At 46.7% G+C, this 16,622-nt stretch overlaps 1 protein-coding gene across 5 annotated transcripts in view; it reads right to left on the bottom strand.

Moving 5' to 3' along the window:
- The window catches only part of ZYX (zyxin), a 31,575-nt gene extending 15,774 nt beyond the window's left edge, over nt 1-15,801 (bottom strand). For 4 of the 5 annotated variants that reach the window (XM_014947541.1, XM_014947539.1, XM_014947544.1 and 1 more), the window contains exons 1-2: nt 15,707-15,801; nt 9,658-9,902 (exon numbers count right to left, since the gene is read on the bottom strand). In XM_014947541.1, coding sequence (XP_014803027.1) covers nt 9,658-9,787 — 130 coding nt within the window. In that variant the 5' untranslated portion in view covers nt 9,788-9,902; nt 15,707-15,801. Of the gene's footprint in view, nt 1-9,657; nt 9,903-14,671; nt 14,730-15,706 lie in introns of those variants that run through there. The other variant, XM_014947540.1, reaches the window with a different exon arrangement.
- Nucleotides 15,802-16,622: the final 821 nt, after the last annotated feature.

The raw sequence follows: 16,622 nt of genomic DNA, 5'->3' as shown, positions 1-16,622 counted from the left end.
TGCTGCTTGAGGGGGGGGGGGAAAGGCCCTCCCCGCCGGGGGAACGGGGGGGCAGCCCCGGGGTCGCATCTTGTGTGCGACACCCCCCCCGGCTTTACAGGAAAGAGGGGTGGATGGTGTGTGTATATTTAATTTCTCTGTCCGCCAAGAAATGGTGAAGAAGATATGTTTTTTTTGGGGGGTGGGGGGTGTTTCTGCGCGGCCCCTCGCCCGCAGCGCCCACCCCGTCTGCCTCCCCTCCCGATGATGGAGCCCCCCGCTCCTTGCCGCCTTCCCCACCTCCAGAGCTGCCCCCCTCGGCTTCTAGTCGCCGGGCTGGGCTTGAGGAAGATGCTCAGCGGCTCTGGTGAGTCAGGGTCTCCCTTTCTGGCCTCTCGCTTCCACGAAACCAGCTGCAAGAACATCTGACTCACGCTCCCCCGGCCTTCCAGAAATTCAGGAGAACATCAGATGACCCCGCTGCGCAAGGAGAGCAGCTTGTTCTCCTGGTACTGGCTGCGAGGCCAACGCTGAACTGTTTTATATCAAACACCAGCACTCGAGTGGCTGTGCTGGATTGCTTGTGCCACACATCGGTTTTGATTTTTCTCCCCATTCTGGCTGGGGGTTCAGCCCTGCTCTACAGCGGGGACAGCCTGACCCAACACAACAGAGCATGTCATGTTCAACCCCGGTCTTTTCAGCTTCTCCTTGCTCCTAAGCCTCTCGGGTTAGCAGTGAAGACAGAATTGCTGTGCTTTGTGCAATCACTGGACTTTGGAACTTGTCCTTAATATTGGGGTTAATACCCCTATGATTAGAAATTCCCTGGAAAATTACCGTATTGCATAACGCTCAGGAGATCTGGGGCTTGTCTCCTCCTAAGTCTTACCTATGGGCACAGGTACCTTTCAGGACTGGGAATTTACTCACAGGCGGGTGAGTAAACCACAAGCCACACCAGTTAGGCTCCCAGTATGTGCTACTACTGAAACGTTCCCACGAGAGAGCTATGCAAAGAGGTTCATCAAGGCTCAGGAAATTCAGCGTAAACAAATCTTTAATTTCACAAGCAAGGTTTGTACAAAGGAGTTAACATCTTTCATTTAACCAGATGATACAGTTGGAAAAAACTGGGCCCTCTGTGAGGATTTTTGGTTTTACATACCGTATGAAAATGCCACCAGTGCCCATACTAGAAGACAAATCATATGAAGAGCGGCTGAAGGAGCTGGGGCTGTTTAGTATGAGGAAGAGGAGGCTGAGGGGAGACCTCATCACTCTCTACAACTACTTGAAAGGACACTGCAGAGAGGTTGGGGCTGGTCTCTTCTCACAGGTAATTAACAATAGAACGAGAGGGAACAGCTTCAAGCTCCAACAGGGTAGGTTTAGACTGAACATTAGGAAAGAATTTTTCACTGAAAGAGTGGTTGGGCATTGGAACAGGCTGCCCAGGGAGGTGGTGGAGTCACCATCCCTGGATGTGTTTAAGGGCCGTTTAGATGCAGTGCTAAGGGACATGGTGTAGGGGAGGACTTTGTAGAGTAGGGTAGATGGTTGGACTTGATCCCAAGGGTCTCTTCCAACCTCAATGATTCTATGATTCTACTGATGTGTAGCACTCAGCATCACACTCCTTTCATAGCTGCAGCTGTTGAATTATTGATCTATAGCTGTGATTTACTTAGGGATATACAGCTCTTGTATGGGTGCTGTGGCTTCTTAACACTGTCACTTTTCCAGTGCAGACAATCTTTTTCCCCTCTTGTTCAGGTGAAGGTGTCAGTTCTGAGCTACAAAGACTTCATTGTGGAATTGCTAACCAAATTCGGGAACAGCACACCTTACACAATCAGCCCGACCTCTGTCTCTGTTCCCTGAGCTAGCCCTGACTCCAGAGAAAACAAAGAATGTCTCAGGCTGAGATTTAAAAAGTGCTGAGAGAATATGAAAAAAAAAAATCTGCTGTCTCATACTTTCTGGTCACATCCCCATAAATCCAGATGCTTGCATGTTTGATTGTCTCACCGGCGTGGCGAAGTTAAAAGCTCATGAGGGCAGATCAAGCAAAGTGGGAATAAGAAAAAGAAAAGCAGACCCTCTTAGGCATTTTGTATTAACTCCTGCCTATGAGGAAACAAGTTTGAAACAGAGGAGTGTTTAGCAGGTTCGATGTGTGAATTGGAATACATCAGAATACACAGGAGGAAACTTGAATCTGGTTTCGTGCTTGCCATATAGTGGATTTAAAGTCTGTGTGTTCATAATGGGAAATGAAGATGAACTAACTTCCCTGTGTTAATTCTGACTCCTCTGGAAAGAAAATAAGAATCTCCTTATGCTAGCAACCTTCCTTCGTGCAATTCTTTGCTTGGAAGAGTAGACATTTTTCTGCTGCAAAAGGAAATTAGTGCCTTGAGATGTACACAGTTGTAGTCAACCTCATTAGTTGAAGCAAAATATTAGTCCTGAGTAGGTGTTCAGCTATCTGGGTACAGAGATAGATCAGCAGGTATACTTAACTTGTGCCAGAAGACATGTTTGACCTTGTAAATTTCTAGAATTAGCAGCAGTCCTCTGCATAAATCACTTCAGCTGTCCCATGCCATGAAAAGAGTGATCTGGTATTTTGGAGTATATTGTGGTGTGGATGCTGCTTTGTACCATGAGTGAAGTGACAGCCCACTACAAAGCAGATGTTGGAGGGATTTATCTGGCTGGGCACTTCTTTGAGATCAGTGACAGGACGGCAGCCCCGGTACTGGCCATCAAATCAAAGCCTAGAAATTTTTAGAGTTCAAGGCACCCACCTCAGAAAGATTAAGTTTTCATGGAGACAGATGTAAAGAATCTCCACTGTTAATTCAGATGTGCAATGCAATGAGTAAATAAAGAATAATGCCATATAGAAGTGGTGTGGCAAATTCATGTATGGTGCTGAAATGAGGAGTATGCTAGCAGTGGTTAGGTGTCTGTAAAATGAAAATAAAAATAGATGTACAAGAAGAAGAAAAATAAGTCCTTGAGTGCAAAAGGAAGGATTATTTGTGAGCACACTAACAGGAAATTAAAAGTTGTCAGGCAGAAAATCTTACCTAGGTTCAAGAGGGATGGCAATGGCAATCTGTGTTAACAATAGGTTTAAGGTCAGAGGAAGGCAGTCTGGATGCTGGACAAGGTGCTTTAGTTGTCTTAACAATGTAAACCATCTTGCATCTGTGTAATTTCCATCCACATCAACAGATCAATTAATGCCATTTTATCTCAGTGTGAGTTAGCGAATAATTAGCGTTGCCACGTAGGAGTCCATGTTTTCCCTAACCAATGAGAAGTTCTTGTGTTGCATCTCTCATGCTTCTTTAATCATACAAATTCTGTTTAGTCTTACTGCATTTTATTGATTAATGCAAAGGTGCTACTCATAAGGTTACCCAGTGCTCTGTTAAACGCTACGTCTGGGCCTACTGGAAGAGCTGGGAATATATAATGGGTCCACTTTGGTACCCAGGCCAAGAGGTACAGATGAGGTTAGACCCCCAATACTGTCCAGGGCAGGGCCACCTGCAGTAAATGGTCCACATCCATACAGACCAGTGGATGTAATGCACCCTGGTGAGATCTCTCCTGGGATCTGTGGTGATCCCAGAATCAGCCCCCCACTCCTGGTGTGCTCCCTCCTGCAGGGTGTTCTCCATGTGAATGTCTACATCTGGCATAGGTTGACACCTGCCGTGGCTGCTGCTCCCACTCTTTGTGGAGGCCCTGACGTACACAGAGCTGTCTTTCTCCTGACCAAAAAGCAGTTCTGAGTTGGAGCGCTCCGGTCCCGTGGTGGGATGTGTGTTGACAGCTGGGTGCCAAACACAGAGATGCGCTGGGGACGGCAGAGCCTCCAGCCCTCATGAGCCCAGTCATCCTCCTGCATCCGTGAAACTGTCACGCAGTCAAGAATGCCATTTGCAAAGGTCACCAATTCTCCTGGAGAAGTCCCTGAGCAACCAGCTGCCCGGGGCAGATAAGTGGTGTCCTTCTGCTGTTTCCCTTCCAAACTGAGTCTGCTGTGGGAAGCATGCTTCCGAAGTGTCCCTCCCCAAGAAAGGGAGCCATTTAGCAGCTACAGAGAGCAGCTGCCATCTCTGAAAAGTGTCACTGCGGGTCTTCAAATCCCACCTAGATGACCCTGACTAAAACACTAGAAGAGGCCCTAAGCTGTGAACAAAAAAAGAAAAACCCCAAGCCCTTCCTGTGCCAGGGAACGCTTTTTAGTGAGGCAAATCAGCCACATAGAAATAAGAGGGAGCAAAGTATCTCTGTGGTATGACCTTGGTCATGCCAGCATGTGACGGGCCATCAGAGTGACCAGGGGAGCAAGGGTGGTGTCCAGGGAAGAAGCTCCATTTCTAGCAGGGCTGGCAGGCCTTTCCTAGACAGAGCCATGGCAGGAGATGCAGCTCCCAGATGAGTTACCACTGCTGTTTCCCTGTCTCCTGCCACCAAGATTTCCTGCTGAGCTGCTGCCTCCCTTTGCTTCTTGGGTGGGGGGGCAACTCCATGGCTCCTGGGGGTGCTCATTAGCACACTTCCCCCCACTCACACCACCCCCACACCTCTGGCTCACTGCACCTGAGGGACAAGGGAAGCAAGCAGGCTGTCTCGGTGGGTAACTCTTCCTCCCGGTGGAATGTGAGCTGTTCTGCAACTCTGGAAAACCGTGAGCAGTCAGCCGAGGCCTGGAGAAGGCAGTGGGATGCAGCTGAGTATGGATGGTTGCCAGAGCCCATTCTGCTTGGGAAGTGGCCATTTCCACATTCCAAGGTACCCTTGGATAGGTATCACAGAATGATATGGGGTTGGAAGGGACCTCTGGGGATCATCTAGTCCAACCTCCCCTGCCAAAGCAGGTCCACCCAGAGCAGGTTGCACAGGAACGTGTCCAGGTGGGTTTTGAATGTCTCCAGAGAAGGAGACTCCACCACCTCTCTGGGCAGCCTGTTCCAGGGCTCTGCCACCCTTAAAGTGAAGAAGTTCCTCCTCATGTTTAGGTGGAACTTCTTATATTCAAGTTTGTACCCATTTCCTCTTGTCCTATCCCTGGGCACCACTGAAAAAAGACAGGCCCCGTCCTCTTGACACCCACCCTTTAAGTATTTATAGGCATTGATCAGATCCCCCCTCAGTCTTCTCTTCTCCAGACTAAAAAGACCCAAGTCCCTCAGCCCCTCCTGATAAGAGAGATGCTCCAGGCCCCTAATTATCTTTGTAGTCCTCTGCTGTACCCTCTCCAGCAGCTCCCTGTCCTTCTAGAACTGGGGATGCCCAGTGGTATGCCTCACCCCTTGCTACCAAAGACAAGCAGTGACGTATTCGGCTGTTCTGTGCAAATATTGCTTGTCAGAACTGACTGTCAAAGAAACAGTTGTGTCAGCCTGCTAATTAAAGACTTCCTGTGTGTGGTGCAAGCCTCTCTCCACCCCCGAGTGCCATGCTCTTGTGGTGGAAGTCTCCTTTTTTCGCTTCATTATGTAGTGTAGTCTTCAAAGCATGGCACAAGCCAAGCTCTTTCCTGCAAACGGGTGTAATCAAGCAGATGCAGGTACTCAACAAAGCTGTGTGCACACCTGGTTACCTCCTGGGAGATTTTGGCAAAAAGTTCCAGGAATAATTTGAGAGTGTGTATGTGTCGGGGGGAGGGTGTCGTGTCCTTGGAAAAGGGTTCTTCCCCCACATCCTCCCTGTGAGAAATCTGTGAGGAGAAAGCAGGTTCCCAACAGCCCTGGTCTCATACTGAGTCTCTTCCTAGGTCATATTATAGAATAAATTCTGTGGTGGCTTCCCAGGGAAGCATCTGGTGCAGGTGCTCAGTACTGAAGGGACAGAGATGCTGAGCTACAGTCTCAGCAACATTAACCTGGGACAGGATCCTGGTCACTCAAGTCCCCCATGTGCCCTCCCCCACCAAGTGCTGCTATTTTCTTGCATAAGGCGTGAAACAGCGAAATAAGCAGGCTTTGGAGACTGCTAATTCTCTATTTTGTAGCATGGCTACGAAGATGTGCCACGCATATGCCAGGACTTGTGAGTACACTGGGAATACATAAGAAGATGGTTCTGGTCAGGAAGATTGAAGCCCGGTGTAGTCCACACCTGCATTATCATAGAATCATGGAATGGTTTGGGTTGGAAGAGACCTCAAAGATCATCTAGTTCCAACCCCCCTGCCATGGGCAGGGACACCTCCCACCAGACCAGGTTGCTCAAGGCCCCATCCAGCCTGGCCTTGAACACCTCCAGGGATGGGGCATCCACAACTTCCCTGGGCAACCTGTTCCAGTGTCTCACCACCCTCACAGTAAAAAATTTCTTCCTGAGATCTAATCTGAATCTTTTTTCTTCCAATTTAAAACCGTTTCCCCTTGTCCTATCATTACCCTTCCTGGCAAAGAGTCCCTCCCCAGCTCTTCTATAGGCACCCTTCAGATATTGAAAGGCCGCTATAAGGTCTCCCCGGAGCCTCCTCTTCTCCAGGCTGAACAATCCCAGCTCCCTCAGCCTGTCTTCATAGGAGAGGTGCTCCAGCCCTCTGATTATCTATAGGGTGTGGATCCTGAAGCAAACCACCCTCTCTTACAAGCCTCACAAAACCAAGTAACTGGTTAACTCCGGCTTGGAGTCCTGGCAAAACCTAGTGTGTACACAGTGTAGGTGATCAAGGAACCAAGGGCCTGGAGCAAACCAAACAGACAATATAACAGTTTGCTTGCAAAAAACATTACACCAAATGTTATCTACAACAAGAGGTGTGGAGCTATATGGAGTCTTCTGCAGTTCCCAATGTTTAAGTACATTGTGGCCACTAGTATCTTTGCTGGTCAACTTACTGCCAGGATGAATAAGAAGATGACTACAGACCAGACAGAAATCTTTGACTGTTTCACGGGGTTGTCAGGATAATTAGCAAGGCCTGGCAGCGGAGCCACTGCCCTTTCAGTGGTAGCCAGGAGTCTCTGACAAGTGACAACTTATGGGAGAGAGCTGATCTTCAAGCAGAGCATGATTTTCAGTAGGTTGAAAAATTAAGGATGTGACAGGCCTTACTGGAGATTTGTGCTAAGTTCATTTTGTGTCTAGCAAAGTGATCAGGCACTGTATGAAAGCCACGGACTGTGGAGAACATGGTAGCAGCAGTTACAGGCCACCACTGCCAGTTCTTTGTAGCTAGTCTAAGTGATATTGAGAGATCAGTAGCCACAGCTATAGTTCAAAATGCAGGGGAGATCCTCAGAAAGTGTTCCATCTTGTATTACCAAGTCATTGGCAATTTGCACAGAGGTGTGCTGGGATGGCACAGGCATAGCCTAATTTCTGGATCAGCTGACTACCACCACTTTACACCAATGCAAAGGGCTTGTCCTCTGTTAACAGTGAACCATCCCTACCTGTCAATAGCAGATTCTTGGGCAAGGGCTCAGGATGTTGCATTAAAGAATTCAGCTGTGGATATACATTTCTGGAGATACATTTCCTTCAACCAAGGCATTCTCCAGGTCAATATGGTCAATACGATGACTGTGTCTCCTAGGTACTTAGCAAACCTCCTGACCCTTTGCTCCCATGGCCCATGAAAAAAGTTACTTGGAACCTTTACCCTTATCCAGGTACTTCCATTTACATGTAAACAACTTTAGGTATGCATCTGGCCAGTTGAAACCTACATGAAGATCCTCTGTGTTCAAGCTTCATATGAAAATACACTTCTTCCCTGGGATTCTTGAATCCCAGGTGATGTCTGTGACAGTGCTGGCTAAAGTTGGGAGAACACTTCTTCCCTGGGATTCTTGAATCCCAGATGATGTCTGTGACAGTGCTGGCTAAAAGCTGGGAGCAGCAGGTAATGAAAGATGCCTGGAAACTAAACCAGCAGAATCTCATCAGGCTGCTAATGAAATAGGGTGGGTCCAGATTATGATAAAGCCCTATTCAAACCATTTTCTGCAGAGTGACTGATGGTTTCAGGGACGGTGTTAGACTTGGTTCTGCCAGAAGAAATAAATGGGCCATTTACAAAGCTATTTCTCTAGATCAGTGTTGCATTCCCTGAGCTTCCCACCAACAGCTTTCTTCCCAACACCTTGGTACATAGTGTCCAATGTAATGAAAGGAACTTCTGGGTCCTACCAGCAAATAATCCTTTTGCTTCTTGTTTGTTTGGCCTACGGCCAAGGTATCCAAAACTGTGTCCTAAGGCAGTCATCGAGCCTCTATCTTAAGAATATAAAAATGAGATTTGATAAAAAACGAAGGGATATGCTTGTATTGAAAACATGTTTGACCGACCTGCTTTCAGTAGGGGATGCCTCCTGGCCAGAAGAACCCGAGGGCATCATCCGCATGTCAAGGTTTGCAAGACAATAAGAAGAAAAGGTAGTGAGGCAGTCTCTTCTGAGATCCTGTTCCTCAAATTTTATTAGAGAACACAGAAAGAAGCACGGCCCAAAGGTGCTTATTAAGGCGGTTGTCAGCAGGTGAAAACATTTGACCTCAGAAGACTTGGAAACACAGATGGGAATGGAGAGGTCACCTCCAAATAAACAGAGGATAAACATTCTGGATCCCACCATATTCCTTATGGAATGCAGCACAATACAGCAGGTAGATGTATTCAGATCTTCCAGAAACAGCAGCAGGCCTGACTTGATTCCAAAAATAGTTTGAGTCAATGTTGATTTGCCAGAGCCTACTCACAGCAGCTGTGTGCTCTCTGGTAGATGGCAGAGGGTACTTTGTGGAGATCTTTTAAATATGAGGGCCATTCTGTCAGTGCATGAGTGAACCGTTTAAGTCGATATTTTGCTTCTGGATACATTACACTATCATTATTCCAGACATAAGAATTTAGCAGTGTGGACAGAATCACTAGCTTTTAAAATAAGAATTATTCAGACTTGATTTTAAGCTTTTGGGTATTTTTGTATGTTTTTATTAAGATTTGTATAACTCCAAAATCATAATGCAGGAAAAAGCCCTTATTCTTAAAGGAGTTAATATCTACAGTTTCTGCAAGCTTCTAGTCCCCCATCTCCAATATATCAAAGGGAGAGTGAAGAGATGACAACTGATATTTTGTAAGGCTAAAAATATTGTGCCTTTTTACATAACACTGGGAATTTAAAAAGCACATTAACTGCTTGCAGATTATTTTTAAAAATGCAGTTTGAGCAACATCACTAGTATAGATTGAACTGACATTTTAGGAGAAGTAGCTTCTGTATCTCTCACTGTTTGGAAACCAGACGTTCACTAGAGAATAAAGTAAACGTTTTAAAAAAGGCAAAGCAAGACTCAGACTGCATCAAAGATGCCTGCACCCTAATGTACACCTCGTGTATTTATGTCATTAGTGGTGTCTGTTCTCCTAGTGCATCTCACCTACCCCTTTTGACCCTCCAAAGCAACCTCCTCAGACCTCCCCTCTCAGCGCTACCTACCTGACGGTGAGGAACTCACTCACCTTCCCATTTCACTGGAAAAGCCCCAGCCCCCAGTAGAAGAAACCAGAATTTCGGAGCATGGCTCTGTCTAGCACCAGTCTCATTCCGCGTGAGCTGGCATTAACTTGCTTCAGACACAAGGTAAGGGCATGCAAGGATGCAGAATAGATGTATGAAAGAGACTCACCAGAACGGTGCTGCTGAGTGGGTGAAGCTTGTGACAGATGAAACGGGCTAGACCTGCTCGTTCCTTGATACTGAGCTGCAGTGCCAGGGAGCCACGGTTCAAACGGAAGGAAGGTGATGCCTGGTGGCATGCAGTAGGTCAGTGGGCTACAAAGGCATCAGCGAAAGGCTGAACGCAGAACAAACTGCACCACCACGGTTCCAGATGGTAAATTCCCTTCCTGCGTCTTCTGTAAAGTCTAGAAACTGTATGAAAGATGAGATCTTATTTAATATATATAGAACAGAACATGACACTTCTGCATCACTCTGGATAAAAATCAAACATGGATGAAGATGCTGAGAGAATATTGCACTTGCTAAAAATCAGCGACGTTGTTCTGAAGCTACAAATCCTTAAGAAAAGCTAATGGAAGGCAAATAACAAGATAAGATGAGAAAAGAAAGAATGGCAAACACCGAGCATTGAACCTTTGTGTCTGCACCAATACAGCAAACCTTTGTGTTACAAAGAAAGGTGATGGTATTTTACGAAGATACTGCCAAATAGGTGAGGTGACACAACTGGGATCTTGCAGTGACATTGGTAGGGGAGCACTGTCTGCTGTTAGATTACAGCTAGCCCCCTGCTTGCCTGCTCTTTATATGTTGGGATGACATACCTCTCCACTGTAGAAATTCTTAAAATTTGTTTCATATGTTTTTTTAAATTCAACCTGTGTTGAAATGAGTGTGGTTTTAAGGTATCTGGCTAACATCAAAGTATTTCATACCTCTGAGTAAGATTGACCTTAGTTTGGGATACTCCATCAGTGTTCAGTTTTCAATAGATGATGCCAGGGTGTTTTTAAAGTATCTTGCTAACATCAAAGTATTTCATACCTCCGAGTAAGATTGACCTTAGTTTGGGATATTCCATCAGTGTTCAGTTTTCAACAGATGACACCAGGATATCCAAAGTACGTGTCTCTACTTCAGCAGGATATGCCCATTTGAGAACTCACCGTGCACAGTCAGTGGAAAAATAATCTTTGGGGGCTCACCATTACCTGTCCTCAGCAATGCAATATGGGACAAAATAACCAGGATGGGTTTTTTTGGTAAATGCATTTGAGGGGATGGATTGATTAGTTCTGTCTCAGCAGTAAACTAATAGCCAACTGCATCCTGGGCGGCATCAATAGAAGCGTGGCCAGCAGGTTGAGGGAGGTGATTCTGCCCCTCTACTCTGCTCTCATGACAACCCACCTGGACTGATGCATCTGGCTCTGAAGCCCTCAGCACAGGAAGGACATGGACCTGTTAGAACAGGTCCAGAGGAGGCTACAAAGATGATCAGAAGGCTGGAGCACCTCTCCTACAAAGATAGGCTGAGAGAGCTGGGGTTTTTCAGCCTGAAGAAGGCTCCAGGGAGACCTTATAGCAATGTTCCAGTACTTGAAGGAGGCGCCTACAGAAGATATGGGGATGGACTCCTTATCAGGGAGTGGAGCAACAGGACATGAGGGATAATGGTTTTAAACTGCAAGAGGGTAGATTTAGATTAGATATTAGGAAGAAATTCTTTCCTGTGAGGGTGGTGAGACATTGGAACAGGTTGCCCAGAGAAGCTGTGGATGCCCCTTCCCTGGAAGTGTTCAAGACCAGGTGGGATGGGGCTTTGAGCAACCTGGTTTAGTGGGAGGTGTCCCAGGGATGTTGGAACTCAGTGATCTTTAAGGTTCCTTCCAACTCTAACCATTCTATGATTCTATGACTCTGTAACACACTCTCATGAAATTTTTTATGACCTCTTGGTGCAGGCAGAACAAGATCACATTTGCTCAGGTATGAGTGTAGGTAAGCATGAGCTTGTATCACAACATGTAATGCAAACATATCCTACGTCTATACCTCCACCCAGTGTCCCTTCTAATCTTCAGGTGATTCACACAGCCTCAAATATTTTCCCAGCTTGAAAGGACTCAGCCTTCCATACATGTCAGATAAGTTACACCACTTTCAGGATGTGAACTACATTGTCGCTGCTTTTTTCATTCTTTGAACCTCATAAAAAGCCTTTCTATTTGTCTCCTGCACCGAAGGAGCTCTGAACAAGAAAGAAGAACTGTATGAGTCATTTTGCTATCTCATTTACTTTTCAGTCCACATGAAAATCCTATCAGTAGCTAATATGGCTTGATGTAGAATTAACTCTTGTGGCATCTACTCCATTACTTCTATGAAGCAATTACAGAGACCTCTGCCAGAAGCAGCATTTACTGGGGAATCCATACTGCCAGTGGCAGGAGGCCAGCAGAGGAGCATATTGGAGCAACAGTCCCCGGAGGATGATTCCTGCCTCTATAGATCTGATACAGATACTATTTTTGTAAACATCTCCTACTCATGAACTTCATAGGCCTCTGTATATTTTCCAGAGCTGAAGACACATCTTGCAAGAAGCATGTAGGAAGTTTCTCCATTACTTTTTGTGACAGTAGTTGGTCAGGCCACAGGATTTTAAATAATATTTTAATAAGGATCAGAGGAGGAGCTGGTGGTGAAGAATCCTTTTTCAAGGCCTTTTCATGGGAGAGTAGACCTGGTTGCCAGTGGGACCTCTGGGGACAGGAATGGTAGGATGAACCGTAGATGGAAGGAATTTTGAATTATTTGGGGTTATTTGGGGGTTGCCAATGTTTACTCAAAAGTGGAACATTAGGTGGCAAGATTTATATTGTGTTTTTTTTTTTTTCACTTTAAGTGGTTTAAATGGCAGCAAAGGGAGACAGCAGGGGTGCATTACCTACTGTGATATAATCTGCATCCCTGATAATTAATTGATGAAAAGAATAAATTTACTAAGCAGGTAGGGCAGTGACAATATCTCTGTGTTTTATAAGAAGTGTTTCTTAGGAAGAAGCTGTTTCAGTATTTATAATTTATAAGATCTTTATATTTATATAGAGCTATAGGGAACATCTGGAAAATAGGTTTAATACATTCATCAATGGCGTATAGAAAAGCCAAACAATGCTGAACAGACATCTCTTAAAAAGCAAACAGTTAACAATTTGCAGCATAAGCCCGTCTTCAGGGTTACGATGGAAGTGCCTCGGTGTGGATTTGGAACAAGCTGTTAAAAAGCAGAGCTTGTTCTGAAACTGCTTTGCTCTGTGCTTTCACCAGCCCCTCAACCGGGCACGAGGTCACCATCTCTAGCTTTGCTGGAAGTATTTTTCCCCCCACCCAGCCCTGCTCAGACCTTGGGGGACCACTCCACCTGGGTGCATGGGGTGGGGGGAAGAGACTGCTGGAGGCACGTATCTGTGTCTGTTCCCAACTCACCTTGGCACTCAACCCCAAAGCCAGGTAGTACTCATCGAGGAGCACATGCTTAATGAGCTGGTTACAGCATCTCAGTCGAATTTCTCTGTTGCGTTTGTGGCAAAGGTGCAAAATGGGGGAGGAAAAAGGTCAAGGGAGCTTTACGTTGCCCTTCCACCAGCAGCATCCTTGACCTAGTTCATCCTTCAGGGCAGCCCTGAAGCTCTGCTCTGCACACAGAAGTTCCTAACGCCACTGACCTGCAGCCCATGACATCTCTTCCCTCTCTCTTCCCCAGCATGTGTCTCCCAACAGGGTCTGTGGAGGAGATCTATAGCTCTACAATAAACAGAGGGGCATATTTAGGAGGCTATAAGGGGCTGTCTCCTATTGCTCCTTCCTTCTGAGATACCCAGCTGCATAAAGAATCTATCCGTGTTTCTCTCTCTACTTAAACGTCTCCATCTCCTAACCCTGTATGAAAACTTAAAAAGATCTTTCAGACCAGCACTTAAATCAGCACTGCACGAAACGTGTTTTGTACACTATCTCCTACATGAAATTATAGCTTTATTGTTTAAGAAAGTACCTGCAAGGCTTAGAGAAAAATATTCAGAACATGTCAGAAAGTGTATTTCAAAGAAAACATAATTTATGTTTTGTCATTTACCTCTTGTTCCTTGCAGCAGCAGTGGGAATACTGTTGCTCAGGAAAAGCAAGGACAGAAACTGTGGGGGACAGTTAGGTTTGTTCTCTGTTTTAGTCCCTTGTTATAAAAATTCAGTCCTGTCACTTCCCTCCTACGTGATAATTCTCATGAAATCATATTCTCACGAAATTGTGTATTTCTTCAGAATGTAAAATAGCTGCTGTTTTCTTATGCTACTGCATGATAAATGTTGTAGTGTAACTGAATTTAGGAAGTAAAAGCTAGGTACTGGCTTATTTAAAAACTAGAAATTGTTCACTGATTATGAGCTCCCTGTTGCATGGAAACTGCCGTATGGAAGAGCCAAGCAGTTGTGAGAAAACTGATAGCTGATAGTCTGACAAAGTCTTCCCAACTTCTAATGGGAATGAAATTTACTTTAAATATGTAGATTTATGTACACAAGGTCAACAATGAATAAATGTATGAGTGAGAACATAAAGGTGGAGAAGAGTCTATCCTCTGATTAAATCCACTATGTTAAAATGGCACACAAAGCATGGCTGTAGGCGCCAAGACAGGTAGTGCTTCCAGCAGCTAAGTGATATTGATCCCAAATTAAAAAAAAAAAAGAAGGAAAGAGCTCGTGGCATCAGGACACAGGAGACAGCCACGAGACATACTTCTGTGGAGTGAATGAATGGACACTTGGATGTAATCCTCCTCCTTTCCAGTTCTCTCTCTCTGCTGTGTGTGCCTGACACCTGCCTCGCAGCAGCACGGATGCTAAAGCAGCTGAAGACAAACCCATCAAGAACTGGAAAGCTGCTTTTCAGGCAGGGTAGGTGCTAGGACTTGCTCACCCGCCCGTGGAATCACACCCCCGAGGCCGAAGTCAGAAGAGACTGATGTAGGTGATACTGTAGCTGAATGGAAGGAAAGCCAAACGTGCACTTGCTGGAACCTGCGGTGTGACTTTGAGCCTGAGACCAAGCGATAAGACAAGCTGAAGCATCACGCAGGGGGAACAAAGGAAGAAGAGTCAATGTGACTTACCTGGAATCTTCACTGGAAAGGCAACCAGAGCAGAGATCACTCAGAGTGCAGAAAGGAGGTTCACAGAGGAACAGTTTTAGACTGGGTGGGTGAGGGGGAGAAGGGGATTAAAATGAAACCAGAGGAAAAGAAATTGCCCACAGCTGTGTCAGTAATACATCATCTCAGGCTAGGGTGGGGTGCAAGGGCTGTTTGGTGGGCTTTGTGGTCAAAGTCCTGAGGACAGCTGTCCTGATCAATCCGTCTACACCAGACTGTGGATGACAACGGTTGGCTGGGCAGCCACTAACTTACAAAACATTTATCTGAGACAGGCCTTCTATTAACATAACACTCCAATTAATATACCATTCCAATTTGCTTTTATTTCACCTTTCCTCTCATTTAGACCTGGAAATGAATACAGATCCACTTTTGGGAGGATGCTGAAATACCTCTGGTTAACATGAAGTTCCATCAGATCTGTGATTTTGCATCATTTTTACAATGCAGGTTTCCAGAGTGCAGATGCGTCAGGAAAAACACCTTTAGTGAGTCATTCAAAAAGACCAGATGGAAACTGACACGTTTGGAAATACAGGGGGGAAGGAGGAGTAAAACAGGGGAAAAATTCTAGCTGTGTGAAAACTTCATCCTCAGTGGAGATCCAGTGATGTGCTGTATCCAGTGATAAGCATGACAGCACCAGAGGAGACTCTCAGTGGCCTCAGGCACCCAGACAGGAGGAGGCTACTATGATCTCTTACACTCCAGCAGGGTCATGTTCACCATAGTCAGTAAATCTTCAATATAATGAAGAAGGAAAAAGATAGAATAGCTGCTTATATTCAGACACTGCTATGGTTTTTTTTTTCTTCTTTTTTCTGCCCATGTCCTTCCAATGTAAATTTTAGCTCATGAACTAAATGTGTGTGTAAGTAGACTTCCTGCTTATTGTTTCAGAGGCTCAGGAAAAATCTGTTCTACGTGAAATCCTTTTTCATTATTATTATTGGGCTGACTGCAAGTTGTGAACAGGAAAACAAATGAACTTACCTACTCCCCATTACTGCTGTTAATCAGGGCTGCTCAGCCGTCTCGAGCCAGCTCCCAGCAAGGCAGGCAGAAACTGGATTTCCCAGACCTGAGGACAAGAACAAAAATGGCTCGTTTGGGACGAGCAAAACTCAGCTTGCTGCTGTTTTACAAGAGATGGGTGGAAGGAAGCCGCCGAGATGAGCGAGGCTTTGGAGGTGAAGGAAGCACAGAGGGACGGGGAGAAACCAGGAGCGTTTCCGAGAGCCCAGGTGGAAGGTTCAGACTGGGGAGAGTCCCTGGAGATGGGGGAGCGGGCGGGGAGCGGGCCCGGAGCTGCCTGTTGCTGCTCCTGATGCTGTCAGGTGAGGCAGGATTTGGGCGGCGAGGGCAGGGGACCCAACAGCACCTTCTCAACCCGCAGGGATGCTGATGCTGTCAGGTGAGGCAGGATTTGGGCTGTGAGGGCAGGGGACCCAACAGCATGGGGGAGCGGGCCCGGAGCTGCCTGTTGCTGCTCCTGATGCTGTCAGGTGAGGCAGGATTTGGGCTGTGAGGGCAGGGGACCCAACAGCACCTTCTCCACCCGCAGGGATGCCTTCTCCCTGTCAGTGGGGAAGAAGGGCCTCACAACCACCTTCCACCACAGGGCTGAGTTTGTTTCCCCCTCACCCTTCGACGGGGCGACGGGGAGAGCTTGGCGCCCCCACACCAAGCCCCGGCTCCCCGGGCGCTCCGGGAAGGGGCAGAGCGGACATGGAAGCCGGGACGGGGTTGGAGGGGGGGGAGCTGACGGGACACCCACCGTTCCTCCCGCTCCAGCCCCTCAAGCGGGGCCGCAGCCGCCCGCCCCTCGGCGGCTCCCGCAGTCCCCGCAGGGCTGCGGCCGGGCGGCTCCACGGAGGCCGGGCCGCCCGCCCCGGCTCCGCCGGCAGCG

This window comes from Calidris pugnax, unplaced genomic scaffold, assembly GCF_001431845.1.
Source record: "Calidris pugnax isolate Ruff unplaced genomic scaffold, ASM143184v1 scaffold175, whole genome shotgun sequence".
NCBI lineage: Eukaryota > Metazoa > Chordata > Aves > Charadriiformes > Scolopacidae > Calidris > Calidris pugnax.
This window is presented reverse-complemented; position numbering and strand designations above follow the sequence as displayed.